The sequence below is a fragment of the Pleurodeles waltl genome, chromosome 4_1 (genome assembly GCF_031143425.1).
Source record: "Pleurodeles waltl isolate 20211129_DDA chromosome 4_1, aPleWal1.hap1.20221129, whole genome shotgun sequence".
In the NCBI taxonomy this organism is placed as follows: Eukaryota; Metazoa; Chordata; class Amphibia; order Caudata; family Salamandridae; genus Pleurodeles; species Pleurodeles waltl.
The window spans coordinates 842399238-842426150 of record NC_090442.1 but is presented as its reverse complement, the minus strand read 5'-3'; the positions used below and the strand labels follow the sequence as shown (position 1 = coordinate 842426150).

Here is a 26913-nt window from a genome sequence, read left to right as displayed (position 1 = left end):
ACCCCTCCAGCCTCAGCCCAGCTGCCCAGGAGGCCACCGCCAGCACAAGCCCTGCTGGGCCATGAAGGACTGCCAGCACAAGCCCCACTGGGCCGGGCACCACCAACTCAAGCACCGCTGGGACATGAAGAACCGCCAGCACAAGCCCGCTGGGCCATGAAGGACTGCCAGCACAAGCACCGCTGAACAGGGCCCCGCCAACTCAAGCACCGCTGAACAGGGCACCGCCAACTCAAGCACCGCTGAACAGGGCACTGCTGACTCAAGCGCTGCTGAACAGGGCACCGCCAACTCAAGCCCCGCTGAACAGGGCACCGCTGACTCAAGCACCGCTGAACAGGGCACCGCCGACTCAAGCACCGCTGAACAGGGCACCGCCAACTCAAGCATCGCTGAACAGGGCACCGCCGACTCAAGCCCCGCTGAACAGGGCACCGCCGACTCAAACACCGCTGAACACGGCACTGCCAACTCAAGCTCCGCTGAACAGGGCACCGCCGACTCAAGAACAGGCACCGCCGACTCAAGCACCGCTGAACAGGGCACAGCCAACTCAAGCCCCGCTGAACAGGGCACCGCTGACTCAAGCACCGCTGAACAGGGCACCGCCAACTCAAGCCCCGCTGAACATGGCACCGCCGACTCAAGCACAGCTGAACAGGGCACTGCCGACTCAAGCACCACTGAACAGGGCACCGCCAACTCAAGCACAGCTGAACAGGGCACCGCCAACTCAAGCACCGCTGAACAGGGCACCGCTAACTCAAGCAACGCTGAACAGGGCCCCGCCAATTCAAGCATTGCTGAGCAGGGCACTGCCAACTCAAGCACCGCTAGCCCATGAGCGGCAGGGGCACTGACGCAACTGGGTCCGTCACGGGGTGAGTGATGCACTCTGGGCACCAGTCCCCCTCCAGAACCAGTGGAGAGATCCATCCACTACCTCTGTCCTTCACAGGATGAAGCACTCTGGGCACCAGTCCCCCTCCAGAACCAGTGGAGAGATCCATCCACTACCTCTGTCCTTCCCAGGATGAAGCACTCTGGGCACCAGTCCCCCTCCAGAACCAGTGGAGACTGTTATCCACTTGAGAGACTGTGACTTTGCACTCCCCAGGATATAGCAGTGGGCAAACCACCCACTGTAGAGACTTGCACTCCCCAGGATATAGCAGTGGGCAACCCACCCACTGTAGAGACTTGAGAGACTGTGGCTTTGCACTCCCCAGGATTGAACAGTGGGCATTGAGCCCCCTCGTGGATCTGGCGTCGTGCACTCATCCGGTTGAGGTGCCCCCCTTCCCTTCCCCCCTGAGGTGCCGGTTGTATTTCTATCTGATGCCCCTGCAGTGTTCTCTCTGTTTTGATCGGGTATCAAGTGTGGGCCTCGCCCATGCATTTTGGGCCCAGTGGTCCACGGACTATAAATGGTGCAATACCTGGACTTGTATTATTGGTGTATATATTTGTTTATAGTGTATATATATTTTGGAGTACTGGATTTTAATATATTACAATCGTTACAATCATTTCCTTTTGTCTTTGCATTCTTCCTGGGGGCTTAGGGGGTGTAACTGTAATGTATCAACATGTATTAGTGTGTGTGTTGTAGTGGGTGAGGGTGGGGGTGGGGGTAGTGCGTGTGTGTGTCCCTGATTTTTGCCTCCCCCTCCCCTGTGTCGTAGGTGCAGTACTCACCGTGGTCTTTGCCGCCGGCGTTCGTGCTCCTGGTAGGGGAGCAGGAAGACTATCGCAGGTAGAATTTGGAGTTCCGGTTCCATGATGTCCTCGTTCCTCGTGGGGTGTGTAGAGGTGAGCGTTTTCCCTTCGAGATTCCTGTTTCCGCCGCGTTTTAATCCATGGTGAATCCGCCCCGGAAAAGGTGGCGGATTGGCCTGTCATAATAGTGTGGGCGGTACTTTGTCCTCCACTTGTCTGTTGGCGGTGACCGCCGCACTGTTTGTTTGTACCGCCGTGGCGGTCTGAGTGTTAAAGTGGCTGTCTTTGTTGGCGGTTCCGCCACGGTTGTAATTGCAATTATTTTACCACCGGCCTGTTGGCGGTCTTACTGGCCCTTTAATACCATCCGCCAGGGTTGTAATGACCACCATAGTCTTCCGAGGGAACCTGAAGGGCAGAATTAGAGCTTAATACGCTGTGCTCTATCATAGCCTAGGTAGGAATTAGTCTATTGACTGTAGTGACAATATGGTAGCGTTAGTCTTATGCTTCACTCTCCTTGTCACAATTTTAATATTGTCATGTTGTGTTGTCCTGGTTATTGCAGCTCACGCTTTGCTATCTAAGATGCAGTTGCTTTATTAAAATCATTATTGAAACATATACTGCCTCTGTTTGTCATTGTATATATGAGACTAATGAAACTGAGAGAAACGGATGAGACCTGAGTGACCACGGCTTCCCTCAGAAAGGGATGCCTAGTCATCCCTGCCCTCAGGTAAAGATGAGGCACTGATAGTTAGCCGGAGCAAATCCCAGATTGGAGCAACAGGTGTCACCTGCAGTGGGTTAGATGTAGTCGCCCACACTGTGGGCAATTCTGCCGCTCAAAATCCAGTTGTCTCATTAGAATAATGATAGCCTACATGGCACCATCATGCAAATTCTCATCAGCCAGTCTCCAGTACTACTTGACTGGTGTGATCACAATGGCATCTCCATCAGTGCTCAGAACTCCTTCTTATCTATCATTATGAGTCCAAGCCAACAAACATTAATGCTGATCCTTTTCAAGGATCCCACTGACAGCATTAGCTCACAGCCAGACCCACTTAATCACACATTAAAAGGCAAGTTTTGACTTCTCCAACTTATAATCACACACCCTAAAACCAAAGCCCTTTACACTGTGGATTTCACAAAAATCTATATAAAGTGAGTAGGTCATATAGTGACAAGAAAAGCAATGTCAAAAACCCACCTGAAGAAGTTCCATCTACCTAAAATATCTAGTCCATGCATAAGAGCCTTACGTCCACAGCACAAAACTCCCACTTCCCAGTCACTGTCAGGGATGCCTGGAAAAGCAGCTCTGTGGCATGTTCAAATCTATCAAACACTGCATCAGCCCAACTTTCCAAAACCAGTCATATTGATAATGCCACATACTTTACCACTATGGCTACAGTCCTCCATAACATCCTGCCCAATTAGCCAATCCTCCAACCACATAGAACCCCTCAATGCTTTTCTACAGTGTTTCTGTACATAGAATAATTTCTAGAAGCACTGGGATAGAACTATCAGCAGAAAGACGTCTTTACACTATCTCTCTGTAGATTTGGATTTGAGCTGTTTCCCTGTTTCAAATGCTTATGGAACATCCATTCTTCTGAGCTTGTGTGGGTCTGGCTCCCTGGATGTGTGCATGTGGAGCACCACTGTTCTTGCAAATTTAGCCATGCATGCCATTTCTTATGATGGCACAATAGAATGTTGTTTAAGGTTGGTGTGTGTGACTGGAAATTCGGCTGCTGGAGAGAGACTGAGAAACTACTAGGGGGTAAGTGGTCCTTTGGCACTTTTAAGTATCCTATGGGCTCCACAGGCCTGAGAGGATTCGGGAGCAGACCTCAAGGCTCTTTTCATCTACTCATATTAGGGCTCTAGGTTCCCACATATGGGTCGCTAAGTGGTGAAGTTACCCACTTCTTACATTAAAAAGGACAGAATGAGAGTGTGTAATATCATAGTATAAATCGAACTATAATTGACAAACTTGTGTAAGTAAAGGCTTACTCCTTCAGGCTCTTAGTTTTAATTTTTCTTATGAAACGAGTGTTACTATAAGGTTCCTAGAATTGCAGGGGAGTAGAGAATAGTTTGACAGTTGCCTACGAGCAGCCTGGGGTGACTTATGATTGGTGCTCCTGAAGAAACAAATAAACACATTGAAGCGGTCAACCACATTGAATTTTACTTACTATATGTGGCGACAAGCAGCTTGTCAACTAAGATACAGCAACCCATGAAGTGCAACAGATGAGGAACTTTCAACCAAACAGAATGTAGTGTTGGGTGAGAGTCAAGAGAATTTGTGTAGTCAGAAGAAGACAACGTGATCACTCATTGAAGCACACTCCCAGAGGAATCACTATTGCGACACAACGGAACTGGTGAGGCATTTAAAACATTGTTTATTAAGCACAGTATTGCTATCGGAAGCCATGGAACGCAGCTGCTCTTCAAGGAGTAAGTTGGGAGTTAGCGCGCCCTACTACCTGTAAAAGAGAGGTGGGGAGTTTCATAATTACTTCCACTCCTTTAAGAAAACAACCTCAAGTTTTACTTGACAACGCAAGACAGTCATTTTAGTTTTATCAGGGCAGCTGTCTTAAAGCATTGGGAACTAGCATTGAAAGAGTGATTTGCAGCGCTTTAATTAGTTCTTTCCAGTCTGGTGAAATCTATTGCTGCTCTTTTAAGGAATATTTCTGCATAAGCGTGTTGGCCATTTAATTATGACAACTACATCTACCATTGGAGAATATTAGTAACTTTAGGTGTTTTCCACTTCCATCCTCCATTTCGAGAGAATTGCTGCATACACATGTCACAGAGGACTTAAACATCATTCTTCTACAACAGTGACACGCACACCGTATTTTTCATTTGGATCCAAACCTTTTTTAAATACAGCATGTCACAAACTATTTTTTCTTCAGTAGCCTGCAACGATAACATGCACATCTTATTTATTTTATATATTGACTAATTATTTTATATAGCATGCATAACACATATCATATTTTTCTTTTGATTTTTTTGGAGGTTAAAAGTATATTCAGTTGAGCTATTACGATCAGACCAGGGTGAATAGTGTGTGATGTTTGGAGCATAGTTAGAAAGTATCCACAGAATTTCATTTAAAGTTGAAATACATAGGTTATTTTTAGTTTAAGATTATTTAGTACAGGTTCCCAAGACAACTTTTCTACTTCTACATTTACCATAGCATAACTATGCAGTCTGTTTGTCCACTGCCAGCATTTTTTTGAAACACCAGAAGAACACCAATTCCTGGAGACAATGGTATGGTGCATTTGAAACGTATTTGGGTGTGATTGGCACATTGAGATTTAATCCTGAACGAAAGACATTTTTACAGGTACACGTCGTACGATTTGAGCGAAGGTATACATTCAAGTATCTGCCTAGTATTCAAGTGATGGACTGTGAAGAAATAGATATTTTCCAGGTAGCTGTAAACAAAATTGTAGACAGGTTTGATGTGCCACCACACCTGGTAGTCACGAGGCGCATTTTCTTTTAAAGGGAACAGAAACCGATTGAAGATATTAATACATATCTATTTTTTTCACACAACATCAGTGCAGAGTGTCAATATGAAAGTTTCACAGAACATGGGATTCAAGATCAGATTATTTGTCACTGTACATAGCAATTAAACAAACATCACTCTCAATGGGCAACTCTTCTTTAGCTGAAATAGAGTGGCAAAAAAGTATTGAAACTGCTGTCAAAACTGCAGAATATTTGGGTGATAAATTACAAGAACAGGTCAATAGTATTAAAAAAGAGGTCAAGAATAACAAAGTAAATACAGCAAATTCTCCTGTGAATAGAGTTGGTCAAACTAATTCATTTTTCAAACAATCAAATATTTGTTTCAGATGTGAAAAGGTACTACATGTTAAGGGATGCAAGTTTTGTCCAGAAAACAATCTTTAGTGTTGAATCTGTATGAAGGTTGGTCATTTAGCTAAGGTTTGCCAGAGTACTAAACACAAATCCACGAATGTTACTGCAGCATATGTGGAGTGTAAAAGTAATGTTGATGAGTTGATAGATGAAGTACAAGATCTGGTTCTTGTCTTGCCTGATAATGAGGTCAAACAAGGAAACCCCAAGCACTGAGTCAATCCGTATGTTGATGTTCAGATTGGTGACAAAGTAGTGAGTTTGTTAGTAGACTCTGGTGCCCAGATAACTATGGTCACTCAAGAATTATTTCTACAGAAATGGGTTGAACGTAGTTTAATGTCACTGGATACATCTCCGGTATCCTACCAAGGGATAAAGATTGATATTCAATGCTATTTTGAAGATACCCTGATCTTTAAAGGAAGGCGGATATATGGTAAAGTTTATGTAGCAGTTAAAGGACTGAACCTATTCGGGTGATTTCATCAAGGGCTTTTTGACATGATTTTATGGCCAGGTACCAGTGAACAGGTGACTGTAGTACGCAGTGAAAATGGTATTGAGGATTTATTGAACCAGTGTCCCAGTGTGTTCTCCAATGAACTTGAAGCAATAAAAGGTTTCAAACACAAAACTGGAACCAAGGACAATGCCATTCCTCCTAAGGATAAATTAAGAGGGGTGTCCTTCACTGTCAGGGAGGATCTGGAAAAAGAGTTGGAAGGGTTGTGTAGTAAAGGAATCATTGAACCAGTTGAATCCTCCTTGCGGCTTTCACCTTTATTGGTAGCTCAGAAAAAAATGGGGAACTAAGAGTTTGTGTGGATCGTAGAGCACTCAACAGAGAAATATGGATTGATGTGCATCCCCTTCCAAAAATCAATGAAATGGAAATGACTATTTCAGGGGCAAAATATTTTACAAAACTTGACCTGGCATCGGTATATCACCAGTTGGGATTGGAACCAGGATCCCACCATCTTACTGCATTTGTGTCCCCATGGGTAACCTATCAGTATTGTCATATGCTGTTTGGCCTAGCGTCTGCAGCTTCGGTGTTTTAGAGGGTTATGACCACGATGCTCAAAGGTATATCAAGTGTATCCATTATCAAGATGATGTGTTGATATATTCTAAGGGACGTAAGGAACATGATAACATCCTACAAAAAGTCCTTTTTGTCTTTCAAAATGCTGGTGTTGTCCTAAAAAGGGTGGAATATTTGAACAAATCGGTGGAATACGTTGAACATGTAATTTCATGTGATGGAGTTTGTCCAAAACCAGATGTGATTGATGCTGCTATAAAAGCACCACCTCCCACAGACAAGACTAGTGTCAAATCATTCTATGGGCTTTGTGAATTCTATTCTGGTTTCATCCACGATTTTGCTTCAAGATCAAGGCCAATTTCTACATTACTGAAGTCACAAGTTGATTTCCTGTGGGATTCAGAATGTGCTGATGCATTCAGTGACATCAAGGAGCAACTGTCATCTATAGAGGAACTTAAATCTTATAATCCTGATCTCAAAAGTATGCTTACAGTCGATAAAAGCTATGTGGATTTGGGAGCTATACTTTCAAAGAAGTCTGGTGAACAAGAATGCACTATTGGCTTTGCATCCAGGGTTCTCAGAGAATCAGAAGTTCACTACTCTGTCATAGAAAAATACATTTTTGCGTGTTGGTGGGCCATAGAAAAGTACAAGAGTTACCCTTGGGGTAGGCATTTCATTATTTAAACTGATCATAAGCCACTTGTCTCTATTCTCAGTGGTACAGATGCAAAAACTAGTACTCTCGGGCTAGCTAGGTTTGCAGCGGGGTTACTTCAATTTCATTTTGATGTTTAACACATCAGAAGGGAAAAATAATAGGGCAGACTATTTATCAAGATTTCCTATCAAGGAAGAAATTACAGAGAGTGATAATAGTGATGATGAGGGATGTTTGATTGCAGCCATGGAGGAACAAAATGTCAGTTTAATCTCTGAAAAGATGTGGAAAGAGGCCACTGACAAAGATTTAGTGGTGAAGACAGTGGGAAAATATATAGTTGAAGGTTGACCAAGGGAAAAAACAGTGAGTTTGATGATTCAACCATTTTTTAAAATTGCTGAAGAGTTAACCACTGAAGATGGTCTTATCACAAGATTGGACAAATAAGTATCACATAATGATCTTAGAAACCAGATATTAGAAAAACCCCAGGAAGGACATTTAGCTGCTTCATTCACCAAATGTTTGAATGGTGTGGAAGAGAGTTGAAAGGTCCCACCAAAACTATATCCAGTTTCTTCCAGGGACCTGAAAGACAATCTGTAGATTTCAAAGGTGGAAAGCTGTCTTTAGCGAGTTGTCACGAGTGGCACAGACCACATATTTTCTTAACAAGTAATCAACATCACTATTCATTTGTGGCCACCAACATGAAGCACGTGTTAAGAAAATATGTGGTCTGTGCCACTTGTGACAAATCTCTAAAGACAGTTACCCACTTTTGAAATCTACAAATTGATCTTCAGGTCCCTGAAAGAAACTGGGTATAGTTTTGGTGGAACCTTTCAACTCTCTTCCACACCATTCAAAGTACACGTATGTGCTCATAGATCTTTTACTCTAAATGGCCACATGTCAAATTTGTGATTGATCCTAATTCAGAGTCAGTGATAACATTTTTAAAAGATGTATTCATGTTAGAGGGCTTACCAGATGAATTAGTATGTGATAATAGGGTGCAGTTTGTCTCAGCTGATGTGGACAATGTTCTAACAATGAATTCTATCAAACATTTAAAAATATTATTATATTATCCACAAACCAATCTCCTGATTGAGCGCTTCAACAGAGTATTAGAGGAATGTGTAAGATGGGCTTTACTTAATAAGTGTTTTGTTAATACAGTGGTCCAAACTATGTTGTGATTCAACAGAACTACACCACATTCGTCTACAGGTATGTCTTCATTTGAACTACTCATAAATAGGAAGCCTGCAAAGCAGTTTAGATCTGCTTAGATGTCTAAGTTGTTAAAAGACCAACACTCTCTGAAGGATTTAAACTCCATTGTAAGACCTAATATAAATATGGCTCAGTGTAAACAAAATATGTATTATGATCAAAGAAACTGGGTGCAGGATAAACCTATTGTGGTTGGGGCCTGATTTGTATAGAAAAACCTGGGTTTGTAAGAAAAGGTAATAAAAAATTCTATGGACCTGAGCGTAAATAAAGTAAGTGGTTCTGTTGTGAGGGCATTGGGTCACCATTGGCAGAATAAAGCAAAAGTAATCAAGGTCACAAACAGTGAAAGAAATACAAGTCAGGTGGTGTGTCTAAGGGTGCGGGGTTTCAAAACCAAAATAGAAATCCTAGTGTTGTTTCTAATGATGCAGGTCTTCAAAACCAAAGCGTCTTGTTCCAGTGCGCCAGAGTGCGAGGGGTCATCAGATACCTTTGAGGTATAAAGTCTGTGAGGTAATATGAAAATCTTCAGAAAGCATTCCCATTTTTATGTATTATTGTTTATATATATATATATATATATATATATATATATATATATATATATATATATATATATGTGTGTTGGCTATTATCGTTCAATTTGTTTGATGTTATTCTTCACAGAATTTTTGCTATTAAAAAACATTTATAATAGCATAGTATAATGCCCACTATAATTGTTAATAGAACCAGTGTTACTATAAGATTCTTGGAATGTGGGGTGAGTAGAGAGCAGTTTGACAGTTGCCTGCGAGCAGCCTGGGGTGACTTATGATTAGTGCTTATGAAGAAATAAACTAACACATTGAAGCAGTCAACCATAGTGTATTTTACTTACCATAGAGTGACTCTGAATAAAGAATCATAGATGATGTGTCTCCGGAAGACTGGAGTTGCTTGTTCGAATTCCATCTGGCAGGTAGGACTTAAATAATGAGTGAGGGCTAGGCAGTCACGCAGGTTATAAGAGTTAGGCATGATTAAGTATAAGGTGTTGCATGTATACCTATAAGATCCTTGCATTCAAGGTGGGTTCTCTTCGAGTTATGCTACCTCAAGTAGTTGCCACAGTTTTAAGTAAGAGAAATATTATTTGTCCAGAGGATTTAGACCTGACCACTTGTACATGACATGAAAGCACTCCGTTACTTGCTTTACTAAAATCTATGCAACTTTAAAACCTGGCAACCTCAGCAAATAAAACATGCCATCTTTATGATAATGTAAAAGCCAAAAAGGAAGTGTTGGACCTACTGTGCAGAATTCAGATACCAAAGAATCAGGAAGTTAATTCATGGACTTTTAGACAAAATGGCTAAAAGACCATTTTTCTTATGTGTAAAGTACCTCGCACTTTGTGACCTAAGGAAACCAGTCACATATTGTGAACTGTTGATTCATGATGAAATGAGAAGCTACAACTGCACCCTGATGAAATGCACTGTGCTGCGCTGCTAGTCATTTTAAATAAAGGTTTAATAAATTAATGAGCTTTTTCTAACATAGTGTATTATGCCTCATAATACCTCTTTAATCCACCACCAGGCACTGCCCATCTCTTTATCTCTTTCAGGTTTATTTTTATCCCTGCTTTCTCCCTTTAGCACTGTTTTTACATCTCTCTCTTTTGCCTTCTTTCCTCATTTTGTGTTTTTCTCTGTCACGCTCATATTACACACACATCTTTGTGAACTAAAATAATCAAATTGAGAGTCACCAATCAGGATTCAGACCACCCTATATCAATATGACTAGTCAGAACTGAGATGATCCTCTTCACATAAGAGACAGTAGTAACTATTGATTTCTACACCTTATTGCTAGACTGGGTGAAATTCAAATGTATCACATCTACATGGGTGGTACACAATGTCTCATACCATTATCACTGTTGATGTTTTGTACTTAAAATACTCAACAAAACACATCACTTTCTTCATGTGACTCATTTCTCAGAATTCCAAGCTGCCCTGGAAGTCCTAAGGAGGGCTCATTTGAAGCTTGAAGTCTTGTCAGGGCTCCAGGAAGCTGTATACTTTCTACCAAATGTCTCCCTCTGTCACTCAGTGTGTACAGATTACAAGCATGGCTAGTAATGTAGCAGGCCAGGGTGAAGACCCCAGGGACCTGGTTTTTGTGCATTGTGTTGCAATGGGCCTGTGCTGGTGAACCACATGGCCAGTGGGGGCCTCCCCTGCTTGCCTGTCGTAAGAAGCTCTGACAGGGCCCCGGGATGGAGTTCCGGGGATGGAAGACCACAACATTGGCTCCCTTCTATGGCCAGCAATGTCACAAAGTACCCAGGACAAGCTTCTGTGCACCCAGGTGGGCCTTCCCTGCTTGTCCGGGTTCAGAAGCTCGGACTGGGCCCTAAGATTGAGCCTGGTGGCCTGTGTTGGAAGACCCTGGTCCTGGGCTCCGTTCCTTGGCCCACTGTGTCTCAAAGTGCCACAGAAGGAGATTAGCAGTCAGAGGTGGCCTCCTCTGCTTATCTGGGGCCCAGGACAGAGCCCTGGTGGGTCCTGGTGTGGAAGTCCCCAGCCCTAGGATCCTTTCTCCAGCTTGTTGTGTCACAAAATGCCCCAGACAGAATCCCACAGGCCCGGGGAAATCTCCCCTGCTTGTCTGGGTTCTGAAGCTCTGGCCTGGGACTGAGCCTGGCAGGCCTGGGGTTGAAAAATCCTGGCCTTGCGTTCCGTTCCTTGGTCCTCTGTGTCTAAAATGGCTGCCATGATTCACAGGCCTGGGGTGGCCTTCCCTGCTTGTCTGCGATTGGAAACATTGTCTGGGCCCCAGGAGAGAGGCCTGGTTTGCCCTGAATTAGAAGCCCTTAACCCTGGATTCCCTACTCTGGCCTGCTTTGTCACAAAATGCCTGGGATAGGATCCCCCACTTGGAAGTATCCCCTACTTCTCTGGGTTCAGAAGCCTTAACTAGGCCCCAGAAAAATCCCCTGCGGTCCCAGGGATGGAAGCACCAGGCACTGGGCTCCGTCCCCAGGCCTGCCACAGACAGGGACCTGCGGGCCTGGCAAGGCGTTTCCTGCTTCCCCTGAATAAGAAACTCTGAAGGGGCCCGGGTCAGAGCTCCAGCTGGCTACAGCCGTTCTCTGGCCCAGAGTGTCTCAAAGTGCCCTGGACCAGGGCCTACAAGCCCAGGGGAGGCCTCCCCTGTTTGTTGGGTATAAGAAGCCTCACGTCAGAGCTCAGACTGGCCCTGGGGTGGGAGACCTCCACCCGTGGGATTCGTTCCCTGGCCTGCCATGTCTGAAAGTGCCCAGGATGAAGACTTGCAGGCCCAGGAGTCCTCCCTTGCTTGCTCGGGATGAGAAACTCTGAATGCACCCTGGCCAGAACTCTGGCAGGCCCTGCTTTGGATTCCCCAGGCTCGGAGCTCCTTCCCTGGCCCGTCATTTCTCAAAGTGCCCTAGACGGGGACCTGTAGGCTCACTGAGGCATTCCTTGCTTAATCAGGAAAGGAAACTCTGACTGGGTCCCAGATCAGAGCTCAGGAGGACCCTGGCCCTGGGCTCTGTTCTCTGGCCCATCGTGCCTCAAAGTGCCTCTGATGGGGACCTGCAGGCCCGAGCTGGCCTCCTCTGCTTGCCTGGGATAAGAAGCTCTGACTGGGCCCTGGGTCAGAGCTCTGGAGGGCCCTGACCCTCTGCTCTGTTTCCTGGCCCATTGTGCCTCAAAGTGCCTCGGACAGGGATCTGCTGGCCTCCTCTGCTTGCCTGGGCTAAGAAGCTCTGACCAGGCCCTGGTTCAGAGGTCTTGTAGACCCAGGAGTGTGAGCCGTCAACACTGGGCTCCATTCCCCATCCTGCCTTGACTGAAAGCACTCCAGACGAGGACCTGCTGGCCCAGAGAGGCCTTCCCTGCCTGCTTGATATAAAAACCTCTGAGCAGGCCCCAGGTCAGAGCTCTGGCCCTGTCTCCAAAGTTCAGCCATGTGTCTCTTACTCTCTTTCCACATGAATGACTGTACCTCTGTGGCACAGTCTCAACAACCCCCCCTCAAAATAATGGAAACATAAGAGCCTTCAGGCTTCCTGATCAGCAGGAGCGAAATCAAGGAGCAGTTACCTTGCTCTGGGGCTGGCCAAGCCTCCAAATATCAGGTTAAAGATGTCTCATCAGCAAAGTTGAAGACTATGTTAGCGCTATTCAGGCCATTGTATGTTTCTTTATTTCACATATTATAAAAATGAGACTAAGGTCAATAAATCATACTTGCCGGTAGTTACCTGACATTTCATAGAAATGCAGATTAACTATTCTTTAAACATTAGGGTATGTTTTTTCCTATAATGTAGGGCATTACACCCATCTCAAATTTATGGAAATAACAATACAGAATGAAAGACTGTGTTAGCAACACATCAGAATGAATTGCAGATGTGCAGAGAATAAAGGACAACAGAAAAAAATAATGTTCAATTTGCATCAAAAGCACAAAGAATTTTGTGTTTTATTCTGTTGACTAGAGCTCCATAAGAATATAAGGAAAATTGGAAAATGCATAAATACATCAAACAAAGGATGAAACAAAGACAGGTGATAGAATGAAATGTAAAGTAAGCAAAAGGTATCATTGATACATTGCATTTAATAAAAACAAAACAGAGAACTGGGTAAGTTATAGATGGCTTTATGTTTCTTTGAAACCATTGTCATTTACAATACTCACAAGTTTTTTGGTCATGTCTTGCGGGATACATTGCCGATTATATGACTCCATTATGTAAAAAAGAAGTTCCTGCTGCTCTTGGGTAAATTCAATTTTCTCCTGCACTGACATAAAGGCAGAAGGATTAGTCTTAAAGGGGGAAGTTAGCATCAAAACTCAATGTGTTAGAACATCCAACAATTGTACATCAGGATGTATAATCTAAAAATGTATCTTAATTTGTTTCCCTTTAATATCTACTTCTGAATGAATAGGAGCAAAACACTAAGGCAAGACTTTCAACATGTAGACTGCATCGGTGATAAATGCATATTTTACTTCCACAAAATATACCTTCAATGTAACTTTTTGTGTGATAATCTATAATCTTGATTAAAAATCACAAGAGAAAGCTGATTTCACACAATGTCGGTATCAAACCAGGAAACAGTAAAAATAGTTCGCAATGCACAAAGGGACTTAAAAATCACACAAAATCCTGAAATCAAATTAGTTCAACCAGCATAAAAAGTACATTGTACCTAAAAGATGTTGACATGCTGCTGTTTTTCACTCTGGTGATGACCACTGTATAATAAGTTGACACGCTATCCTGTACTATCATCTTACGCTCTGTGAAGCTTCTGGCAGAAATGTATATCTTCTTGGTCTCAGTGACTTACTTTATCTCTTTCACATTTTTATGGCAGCTGCTTCCTTTGGCCACCTGTGTGCTTATTATCTACATTTGTTCCGACCAGAAGGACCCAGTACTTGTATATTACCAATAGGGTGACCAGGCATCCAGACAGTCCCAGTTTTCAGACGACTGTCTCAACATTCCAACGCTTTTTCTAATTTTAAATACATCTTCCAGTTTTTGGGATAAATGCCAACTCGTACTGCAAAGCAGAATTGAATGGTATGCACAACACTTTTAAAATCTTAAATAACTCATGTTATTTATCTTTTTGCTTCAGGCAGAACAGGAGGAGATCAGCTACATTCTTCTAGAAGAGGGTAGACCGAGTGGAAGGAGGGCCGGGAGGCACAGGGGGGAGGTCCTGCCTTAGCCAATGTTATGGTAATGTAGACTTGTTAATGTTTACATTTACAAGACTATGGGCCCAATTCACATAGGTAAATGTAGATTTTTGGTCTAAACTTAGACAAAACGTCTAAGTTTACAACTCTGGGAATTCACAAAGGACACTTACGAGTACTATCATTAGGTCTGCACTCGGGGTGGAGATCCACCGGCAGGCCAAGCCCTGTGGCCAACACCCTGCTGCACACGGCCAAAGGCTGTGTGCAGAGAGGGGTTGGCTGCCTGCAGGTGGCTGCCAGTGGGGAGTTGGACGCAGGGTCTGGCTGAAAGCCAGGCCCTGTGGCCAGCCCCATGCCCTGTACGACGAATAGCCATGTGCAGTGTGTGGTTGGCGGCCTGCAAGGGGGGTTGCTGCATTCGAGTGGGTTGGGCACAGAGCTTGGTCTGCAGGCAGACCCTGTTTACAACCCCCTGCTATGCACGGCTGAAAGCTGTCCACAGCGTTGGGTTGGCTACCAGTGGCACCCCCGCTGTACAAGCCCAAAGGTCGTGCATGACAGAGGCTTGGCTTTATGTATGGGAATAAAACATTACATTACATATAAAAATACCCTAGAAATTCACTGAAAATGGAAAGGTTAAAGTATTGTTATAGTTAGGTGCGATAAAAATATCTGTTTCTGTTTTTTTTAAAAACCTTAGAAATTCACTGAACAAACAAAGATTAAAGTAACATTATAGTTAGGTGAGTATGTCAGTGACGACATTCACATTTTGAACTAAACAAAAACACAGAAATTCACCAGTTATATTGAGCAGAACTTACTATAACTTGCAGCATCACAATGCACTGCTTATGGCCTTAAATACTGCATCACTCATGACATGTTCTATGACATCACTGATGACATCTCAAATGATGTTATTGATGACATCGCTGATGGCATCATCTAAGCTTCTTTTGTACACATTACTATGTATACTAGAATGGCATTAGAGGGCTGAAGATAAGTACACATTAGCTCAGAATAATATGAAGCATCATTAATGCCATGAAAGATATAAGTTCATTAGGTATAGCAAGCAAGTGTTTAAATGCAACACTGACTCTGTGATTATCATTTCTCTTTGTCCTCTGTTTCTTTTTGGGTTCTTTTTGATTTTCTTTGTGTTTATCTCTATTTTTGTTTTCTTTTTTAGTTTTCTGCTGTGTAGCATTACCCCTGAAAAAGGGACATTTTGTCCCAAAATGCATTGGGCATTATCGTACTTCATGAATGCTGCTTTTCTGATGTAATTTGCATTATTGGACACATAAGCATTTGGCATGCTGTTTTGTTGATGAAACAGCACCTGTATACATTATTAAAGTTTATTTGTGCAAATCATTTAGACATTGTGTTGTTATGAATATATTATTTTGATTTGTGATTACATGCTGATGTCTCATTTATAAATTTTGCTAAAATTTATAATCTTTCATTTCTGCCATTTCTGCACATGGTGTTCGATATGTAAACAACTGTTCATAGAAAGCTAATTCCCTCAAGATACTCAACGTCTGTTCCAAAATTCATACCCTACTACGGACAGCTTCTATCTGTATCAACCCCCTCACAGTCACCAATCCTACGTTGAGAAATAAAGTTGATATGAGCACAAAAGTGGGTACTGTAAACAGTGTTTACTCTATGGAAAGTTTACTCTGTACCACACTGTTTGCAGACAGTGAAATGATCATGAAAAAATATGCCAGAGTATTAAACAGTATTGACTAAGAACTGTGTACACCCTATGAAAATACTTGTTAAAAAATACACTACTCACTTAAAATAACTAAGGTCTGAAGTTGCTAAAGATTATATTACCTGCAGTATTCATACTGTGGTAAAACGTAATAAATAGCCCATTGTCTGAAGCAAATGAAGCACATGTCTACAGGGTCAAGACTGATTTGCAGATGGCTGGGTCCAAACTGGAATGGCATGGGCAGCAAAAAAACAATGGATTTAGGCCCAGATGTCTGTACTGGGGGTGAATGTTTGACATTGTTCAGCATTCCGTCCATCACTTGTTCTTTTTGCATTTGTTGCCCTAAGTGGGAAGGGTATGCCCAGACTTGGGTCCCGTGATTCCCATGCCACTGGATTCAAGCTAGCCTGGCTGATGAGGGGTGAAACCCCGAAACTGGTCCCAGGATGCTTGTTTCCAGTCCAGGGAAGACCTGGCCTGGCAGTTTGGACTGGACTGTTCCCATGGGGAACAGGGTCAAGACTGATTTGCATATGGTGGGTTCCAAACTGGAATGGCATAGGCAGCAAAAAAATGATGGATTTAGGCCCAGATCTCTGTACTGGGGGTGAATGTTTGACATTGTTCAGCATTCCGTCCATTACTTGTTCTTTTTTCATTTGTCGCCCTAAGTGGGAAGGGTATGCCCAGACGTGGGTTCCGTGCTTCCCATGCCACTGTATTCAAGCTAGCCTGGCTGATGAGGGGTGAAACCCCGAAACCGGTCCCAGGATGCTTGTTTCCAGTCCAGGGAAGACCTGGCCTGGCAGTTCGGGCTGGACTGTTCCCATGGGGAACAGGGTCAAGACTGCTTTGCATATGGCTGGGTCCATACTGGAATGGCATTTGCAGCAAAAAAATTATGGATTTAGGCCCCGATCTCTGTACTGGGGGTGACTGTTTGACATTGTTCAGCATTCCGTCCATCACTTGTTCTTTTTGCATATGTCGCCCTAAGTGGGAAGGGTATGCCCAGACGTGGATCCCATGCTTCCCATGCTTCCCATGCCACTGGATTCAAGCTAGCCTGGCTGATGAGGGGTGAAACCCCGAAAATGGTCCCTGGATGCTTGTTTCCAGTCCGGGGAAGACCTGGCCTGGCAGTTCCGGCTGGACTGTTCCCATGGGGAACAGGGTCAAGACTGATTTGCATATGGCTGGGTCCAAACTGGAATGGCATGGGCAGCAAAAAAACTAATCTAAGGTTACTTTCAATACCTAGCATTTCCTATGTAAAATCTTTGCCTAGTTAGAAACTTTTTTCTGCACAACAAAAAACTATTGTGGAATACACTTGACACAAGTTGTCAACTGTCATCTGCACACAACGTTATTCGTCAATACAAACATTTTTTATATCTTTACAAACCTAGGATGCATTATGAGCACATATGTTTTATAAACATTTACACCCGTTTGCTGGACACAAACTGTACAAAACTTGATAGAGAAGTAATATAGTAGTTATCCTCCACTATGTAAACTATAAAACAAACAAACTCACTCATTGGATTATGTCATCAGTGATGTCATCAATGATGAATATTTGAGATGTCATCAGTGGTGTCATAAATTATGTCATAGAGTGTGTCATAAGTGATGTAATATGTGAGGTCATAAGTAGTGCATGGCGAGGGTGCACGGTAAAGTTAGATATGCTAACTATAACCAGTGAACTTCTGTGTTTGCTTAGTTCAAAACATTAATGTGGTCACTGACATATTCATATAACTATAACATCACTTTAATCTTTGTTTTTTTCAGTGAATATAAAGATAGATCAACAGAATGACAGACAGCTAGACAGACAGAGAGATAGATAGCCTTTGCATGACTTTTGATGTGTGCACTGCACACTGACACCAAACAGCAACAGCCACTATCTTTATTGGCATTTTCAACATATCAACAATTATTCTGTTATCAGAGTTTGGTTACAAAGGGTATATCCGGTGGTTATAGGCATACATCATTCAGACTGTTGCAGAAAATAGACAGATGTAGTGCAACAAGGATAACAGACAAATATAATGACAATCCAGCATGTTTGTACCCCTTAACTGTGATGACAATATCAAGTTCTGTGCATTTTATCATAGTATCCTGCTGCAGACATCCCTCATGAATGGGGAGAGCCAGTTTTGTGTAGTTTAAGGAGCCTTAAATTGTGAAAGGGAATGGGAATGGAGATACCATTGTCCAAGCCAATATACCTTAAGCAACTGGTGAGAAACAGAAATTAAAAAATAATTGGTGTAATAAGTAACTTTAGGGTCTCTGGCATCCAGGAATTAATCAACACTATTTTAGGGAACCAGCAGCTTACTTGAGGAGATAGCACCTATTTGGAGTTTCCTGTTTTGGACTAAATGGGTGTCATATCGGGTTTCCTCTCCAGTGGTGGGGCCTGTGGGTGGATCGGGTCCCCAATAGAAATGACCACTGAGGGGAGCATGTATTTAGCTGCACATCACTGTCTAGCCCGCCATGTCTAAGTCTGGTCTCTTGTTCCGGGTACCCCCCTGGCATTAATGCTCTGCGTCAACATCACTTCCCTGCTCTGAGTCAATGGCATCAGCAGCATCCATCCAAGTACCCAATATTTCCCTCCACAGGTCATCCATAGGGTGCCTTCATATCCCCATATTTGTCTTCAGTTTGGAGCACGCCACTCCTCTGTCTCTGCCAACCTCATGACTTCTTGTATCCAGTCCTCATATATAGGACCAGCTCTTGCTTTCCAGGCCATTGCAATACGGCGTTTAGCAAGAGCAAGCACCACGTCAAGGAACCTAGATCCCACCCTATACTTCTTAGGTCTTGGGAAGGCACCCAATAGGCAGGTTTCTGTTCCTTGTGGTATAGTTCATTCAAATGTGAGGTAGAGCCTATGCAAAACCGCTGTCCAGAACACCTGCAGAACTGGGCAGTTCCAGCTCATATGGCAGTATTCCGCGTCCAGATACCGCACCTTGAGCATCCCCCTGTGTCAGTTCCATATATTACTCAGAGTCTGTGCGAAGTGAGGTAAGTCATGTGGAGGAAGTTAAACTGCGTGTATTTGATCCTGGTGACTTTCTTGGGAAATGCTAATATTTTGTTTCAGTCACCTCAGAGTGTTCAGAGGTTGTCACTTCATATGACACAGGGCAACAGGCAGGTCTTAGATCGGTTCAGTCGAAGGTCTGACACCTCCCCAAACTCCTCGAGTCGCGCCTCTGCTTTTTTTGATCCCATCACGCCTTATGTTACCTACACTAGAAGGTCATCGGCGTAAAGCGATATAATGTGCTGGAATCTGTCTACAAGTACTCCCTCCCCATCTTCCTCTATGTGGTACAATGCTGCCAGTGGTTCTATGGCCAAGGCAAACAGCAGGGGGGATAGAGGGCAGTCCTGTCTTGTGCCCCTATAAATGTTGTGTTTGGAGAAGATCGTATTCCCAGTCCTTGCCCTGGCGGTTGGGGCTGTGTAGAGTAACGTGACCCACCTAATCCATCCCTCCCCTGAGTTCTTCTTTTGCATGATCTTGGTTAGGAAGTCCCACCTGATAGAATTGAATGCCTTCTCTAGGTCTACCAAAATGAGCACAGCATAGGGTTGGGTTTGTGTTTCCTGGTAATACAGGACATGGAATAGCCTGTGTAAGTTAAGGGCTGCACTTCTGTTCTGAATAAATCCGTTCTGGTCTTTATGCACCAGTTTCTGCATGTAGGGCAGAATTTTATTTGCCAAAATATTGCTGAGAATTTTGAAATCCATGTTAAGGATGGATAAAGGCAGAAATGCAGTAGTTGGCATAGCTGGGGTTTTGGTCTTGGGAAGTGCCACTACCAGAGTGTCTCTGGTAGATTCAGGCAAGTGCCCTTCGCATAGTGCAGTTGCGTATATAAGTATTAACTTTCGGGGCCAGTAGGTCTATGTAGGTCCAGAAGAATTCAGCCGGGAGGCCGTCTGGGCCTGGTGTTTTTGCCAGAGGCCATCATTTTGACCAGCTGTTTTATCTCCTTTATCGAGATGGTCCCACCCAATATTTCTTTAGCGGTAGGAAGCAGCTGTGGTAAGCGTACACGTGCAAGAAAGTCAGACTGTGACTGGGCATGTAGGGTTTCAGGACATCCATACAGGGTCGCATAATGCTCCCGAAACTCTTAGTTAATGGGCACCGGAGCATGATGTGTCCCAGTGGCAGTGGTCAAGGAGGTGATAGGGGCACCTCAGGGTTCTGGGAGTAACAGCCATGCTGGGAGCCATCCTGACTTGCCTTCCTCAGCATGTGCCCTAGTTATGTAAGTTTTGTAATCAACACATCATTGTGCTGTTTATGGGCTTCACTGAGTTTTAAGCCAATGGTGGGGTCTGTTCACTTGCCTGTTTCCAGTGTGTGAATGGAAGATTCCAGCGTGTGTAATTCTTTGTGTAGCTCTCGGAAAACACCCACAGACTGACTCCAGCAGTGTCCCCTGATCACTATCTTAAAGGGCCCCATTCCACAAGAGCAGATGAGGCAGACCCCTTATTCAATTCAAAGTACTCAGCTATCATTTTGCAAAGCAATTCTCTATAACTGTCATCTTCCATTGAGGCGGGTTAGAGTCGCAACTGGGGAGTCATAGGTCTATCGACCAGGGGACGGAAGGCTATGAGAACAGGGCTGTGATCTGAAAGGGTACACCCCAGATACTCAGTGAACTTCACATAGTTACAAAACCTCTCAGAACAAAACACTCCGTCTATTCTAGTGTGCAGATCGTATTAGTGTGAGTAATAAGAGTTACTGCGCACCTGACCATGCTGGAGCTGCTACACATCCGTTAGTGCCCAGCGGTGTAACCAATCCCTAAGCCCTACTGCAAGCATGTGGGCCAAGGCCCCTCTGAGGGTCGGAGTGGAGTGGTCCAGAGTGACATCCCCCACACAGTTAAAATCGCCACCCAGTAAAAAAAAACACTGTATCAACAAGCCCAGCGGTGCCAACAGCGAGTGCCCTTGATCTTCATATTATGGATGCCATAGCCATCAAGCTTGTTAAGGTATCACATGTTCAATTATCCAGTACCCTGAGAAATCCAAGAAATAACATATACAAAAAAGCCAAATCCTCAACGAGAAACTCCGTCTCTCCAGGGCAGAATGGCAAAGGCCAACTGCCCAAACATGATAAGTTCTAAAAAGGAAACAAAGTCAAACCTGTAGGTTCACCATACCCTAGTAGCGATTGAGGTGGTAGGAGGGTGGTGTGCATGAGCTGTCGAGCAAGGTGTCAATTTGTCCCAGTAAATGTACTTACAGCCATGGTGTGGGGTGTCCAGGGCACCAAAGATTAGGCCTATTTCCACTGTCTTCTGGCCTCTGCCAGGCAGCACCCTGCCCACCCCCCATGCCAGGGCCAAGGCACAGAGTGTTTCTGTGCCTCAGTACTTGACAGTAGGTGCCTCATCTGCAAGGTTGAAGTATGTTTGGACCAACAAGCAGATTGGCAGTACAGCTGAATGATAACCCATGCCAGGGGTGTGGTGTAAGAGAACATCAAATCAGGTCATCAACTCTTTGCGGGTCACCACCAGTAGGTCTTCTTCCCCCAGGGTGGACTGTTCTATGTCCAAATCTGTTCCCATTTCTTTAAGGTCCATTCCTAACTCCTGATTGGAGCCATTATGGATGACAAGGTCTGCCACAGCTCCAATTGATGCTTCTTTCTCCTCATCTACTTGCTCCTTAGTCGGCTTCTGTAGCTGATGTTTGCCGGTAAACATTCAAGGTTTCTTGTTGGGGGGTGCTGCTTTCCTTCTGATTTGTGTTGCTGTCCATTCCATGGGGTCCCCGCTTTGGAACTCTCAAACCAGACCCACGCATCTTGAGGAGTTTCACAGAAGTGCGTCTTCTCGTTTCAGTTTAGCATGGACCATTAGTGAGTATTAAATACCTTCGTCCCCGAGTCTGTTTTTTAACTTCAGCATACAAGGCCTGTTTAGACTGGCAGCCATTGTGTAATCAGGCAACATAGCCACCTTACCATCCCCAGCTTGGTAAGGACCTTCCAGTCTAGCGTATCGCAGCAGAGTGTCCCTGTCACTGAAGTGGAGCAGCTTGGCAATCACTGTGCATGGTTGTCTACCAGGTACGGGTGGCCTAGCACTTACCCTGTGGGCCCTTTCTATTGCGAAGAAGAGAGTGAGGTGAATCTGTAACGTGAGTGATCTGATCCAGTTCTCAAGATATGCCACCATATCTGCCCCTTCAGTGCCTTCTGGAAGCTCCCCACTATTCAGATATTATTTAATCTGTTGCGGCTTTTAGTGTCCTCAGCTTGGCACTCCAAAATGTGTACTCTTTCTGCTAGGGAGACGAGTTGGCACACAAGCTTGTTCTGTGCCAGGCAGACTTCCTCATACCTGTGTTCGACCTCATGTACTTTATCAGCCAGTTTTTTATATTTAGCATGCAGCAAGCCCAGGCCCACAGGCACCTCGCTTATATCTTACTGGAGGGCAGTTTTGGTATCCACTGCAGCTGCCAGTATTTTATCAAATTGGAGTTGCAGAGAGGATGGCATACTGACTGTCCCTTCAGGCAGCTCGGATTCATGAGTCTGCATGTCGTGAACTCCCTGTGGGGCCTGAGATTGTCTGGTCCAGGACTTCCCCATGTTCATTATTGTGAAGTAGTACCCACCATTGTGTAAAAGCAGGGAGCACCAAGTCGCGCTGGTCCCTTTTTATAGATGTACTCAGGAGGAGTCGAGCAGCCAGCTGCAGCCTCGTCGTCGGCCCAGCAACATCAAGGGCAGGTGGATCACCATCTTCCTGGGGATGATGCAGGTGCAGCCGTGTGCTAGTCTTGTACTAGGTTCCAGCAGTCGCGATCCTGTCCAGATGAGCACCAAGTGCTCTTTCTCGTACCATAAGCCCAGACACCAGCCACAACCCCCGCCGGTCTTACCATTTTCCAAGACAAAGCCGAAGGTCACAGACAGGAGGCACCAGGCATCTCCCAAGGGGGGCTGAGTCCCCAATGCAGAGAGGGTGCTCCACAAGGGGTCCCACTGGTGCCAACCTCACAGCAGCCCCCAGTCTACTAGGTCAGGCAGCACCCACTCTCGTCACTCCCCCCCCGGAGCACAATGAGGAGGAGCCAGACCATTGATAGTAGTCTCCCTCACAGATCCAGCAGCCTCAGTGCCGCCCAGCTCACCGCCGGTCCACGGGATAAGCATCTCTGCCGACAGCTTTAGTAATACTCTCTGCTCACGCCGGCTCCTCCAGCTGTGGTCCAACCTGGAGATCACACAGCACGTGGCCACAAGCCGCAGGCCCAGGTGGCGCTGACTACCGTCTCTAATCGCTTTAGCCACACAGTTCAATCTGGGGACTGTGGGCCGGCAACGTCTGGCTGAACGATTCCCTCCTCGGCACCCTCATACACCCCACAACACCCTGATTAAGCAGAGAGATCACTGGGCCAAAGCTGTGCTTTTCAATCACGCATTCACAATCTTCAGAAGCTTAGCCACGCCCCGCAAAAGCAGATAATCAATATTTATTTTACTTGTAAACCTTTTATTACAGGTTACTGTTAAGGGACCAAGTCATTTGACCAATCTATAGCCATTAAGTAGGTTTCTGCTGTTTCTACAGTAGTACATTTTATTTATTTCATTGTATTTCTTAATGTTACCAACGCTTTTTGGGTTGTAGTTAGGTTACTATTTTTTATTTCATTTTTTTTAAAATAATTATTTTGAGCATATTTAGTTTGAAGGTAAATATTTACATTTCTTTTCTTTTGTTGGTTTTATTACTTTATATTTTTGTTGTGTTTTAATATGTGATGAATTTTCATTTTTGATCCATTTTAAAAATGAATTTTTAATTGTATAATAAATATGTATTAAGTTTTAAATTTGTTAAAATATTATCCAAAATTATCTATGTTTATATTGTGTTTTAATCTTCTCTTTAAACAGGTGTCTCTTAACCTTTTGACTTTGTGGACACTACTGGAAACCAGTGACCCCGACCTAAGCAATTTCTATGATTTCAACCTCAATATGTACACAAACATATATAAACCTGGATATATCAAACAAGTACACAAATTATGGAATATTTTATTTGATTCTCAAATAAAAAATATACAAAAATTCAAATTTGTCTGCACATGTCTGCACATACTACTGCTGCTCCAATTGAGGCAGCCAATAGTTGGAATTTTTTTTAATGCTCTGAGGAAATGGATCAAGAAAGCAAAGGACGTATTTGATAAAAACACTGACAATGACATAACAGACATGGGTCGTGGCAATATCATATCCATTTAGGCATCAATTAGACAGATGTTTGTCCTTTCTGAGAAATTTGCCAAATGTGAAATTAACAAGAAGTGGAAAGTAACATCTCTTAAAAATTACACAGAGGTGAGGCGAGTCCCATGGGGTTTGCAAATTGCCATTGTGCCTACTACTGAGAACCCACATCTAGATCTCTTCTAAGAATTAGCACTATATATTTGTTAAGCCCAGCAAAGGAATGCTGGGGATTCCTGCGGAATATGCTAAGATTGATGCAGAACCCTGCCCACCAGAGTGGAATTTGCAAAATGGAAGGAGGTGCTTGACAAGTATAAGGACAACAGAGTTATAAAGGAATTCCTGGAAGAACGTGAGGACAAACTCAAGAAACACAAGGAGGATATCAATAATAAAAAGACAAGGAAGTTCTAGAGGCATAAGAAGGATTGCACACAGGATAGAATCCTAACAATCACCAGAAATTTGATGCATGTATGAAACAAGTGAAACCCATTCAAACTGGTAAAACCCCGGCAGTGTCACCAACAGCCTGAAACTCTGACATAATTTCTGGAGTGGATGAATCACCTGGCTCATCAGCAGGCATTCCTAAACCTAATAGTTTTTTAGAGTAGTTCAGACTTATTAAGACGAACCAGGAGACACCCAAAAGAGGCAGACCAAAAGGATGAGGAAGAGGTGGAGGCAGGGGTCGCAGACAACAATGAGGGGAGGGAGGAGACCCGGGAAGAGCATAACTAATAGTAAACAGCAAGAACAAGTGATGAAAAGAATTGGATTACCAAAAGTCCTAGTGGTGATAATGGAAAACAACTGTTACAAATGACTGAATCTCACCTTAATATCAATTTGGGCACCAAATCCCCTCGTGGACCGAATCTGTATGAAGAACTGGCAGTACATCTGGGTAGCATATTGACTTTTGATGTAAAGTAGTTTCATGGGCTGATAGCACCGTATTTGCTGAGCTAGGTAACCCTCTGTTCTGCTGCTTCATTAATAAACATGTGATTGGTCGTTTTCTTACATTATTTTCTATACTGTTGTAGTATTCTCTCTTGCTATTATTTCTACCATTGTAGTGTCATCTCTTTATAGTTATGAACACATTTCAAGATTTCCATAAACCTTAAGTTGCCCACATGAATGAAATAGTATGAGTGACTCATATTTCCAGTGAAATTAGAAAATTCATTTACTGTGTTAGACATTGAACCAGGTTAATATGCAGTATACTTATGAATTTTCAGATGTGTCACAGTAGGTCTTGATATACCCCACTGGGGCATAGCGCAGAGACTACTCCCGCTATTAGGTAAATTGATACATACAGACCAATGTGGATTTGTACCGTTCTGAAATACATCTCTAAATATGCACCGCTTGTACCATATTATGGACTATGCAGGGGAAGGATACCCCTGAGCGGGTTGCCTTTCCCTGGACCTCCACTAGGCGTTCGATATATTAAACTGGGACTACATGCACGCAGTTCTTAAACAATTTGGTCTCCCTAAGGAATACATTTGCTGGTGGTGACTGTTATATGCCTGCCCCACGGCAAGGGCACGCACCGGACAATGTATATGGGAATCCTTTCCCATATTTCGGGGCACTTGACAGGGGTGCCCACTGTTCCCCCTGCTGTTCGTCTTGGCGCTAGAACCTCTGATGCAGTGACTTCAGAAAGACGCTGAGAAATGGGGTATCGCACCTGAGTGAACGCGGTATCCTTGTATGCCAACGACATTGTGTTATACACAAGAGATCTGGGTTAGAACTTAAAGACAGAGGTGCAGATATTTACAGATTTTGCACACCTGTCTGGACTCGAAATCAATTACAGTAAGTCCATAGCATTCCCATTTCATAAGACTGTTATAGGGGATAAATTGATTTTGGGAATAAAACATTGCAAGTAGCCAGGGATACCTTCCGGTATCTAGGTATAGACATATATAGAACCGCAGTAGATCTATTGGAGAGCAATTTACAGAGAGCAGTAACCTCACTCAGGTCACAGTTCTGGTTCTGGATAAGGCTGTTGCTGTCCATAGCTGGCCGGCTGGCAGTAGCAAAGATGGTAATGCTACCTCGCATAATGTACTATTTCGTGAACTTGCGGGTAATGGTCCCTACTGCTTATTTTAAATCACAACATTCTATCCTGTTAGACCTCATCTGGGGGACTGGTCGACGCCGGATAAGTTTAGGAAAACTGCAGATGCCCGCAGACCAGGGAGGCATGAGAACAACAGATTTTAAAGCCTACAGTGCAGTGGGACAGCTTCTTTGGCCGGCGTACTGGCTAGCTAGAACGCAATTTGCAAGAAATATAATTTATGCAATCCATGCTTTGCAGAGGCCGACTCCATTATCTGATCAGTCCTGGGCCTTGACAC

At 43.9% G+C, this 26913-nt stretch overlaps 1 protein-coding gene across 1 annotated transcript in view; it reads right to left on the bottom strand.

The window, feature by feature from the left end:
• Positions 1-26913, bottom strand: part of NR1H4 (nuclear receptor subfamily 1 group H member 4) — a 259871-nt gene that overhangs the window by 97920 nt on the left and 135038 nt on the right. Inside the window, exon 5 of the mRNA XM_069229604.1 lies at positions 13383-13481. Within this exon, the coding sequence (XP_069085705.1) occupies positions 13383-13481 (99 nt within the window). The remainder of the gene's footprint in view (positions 1-13382; positions 13482-26913) is intronic.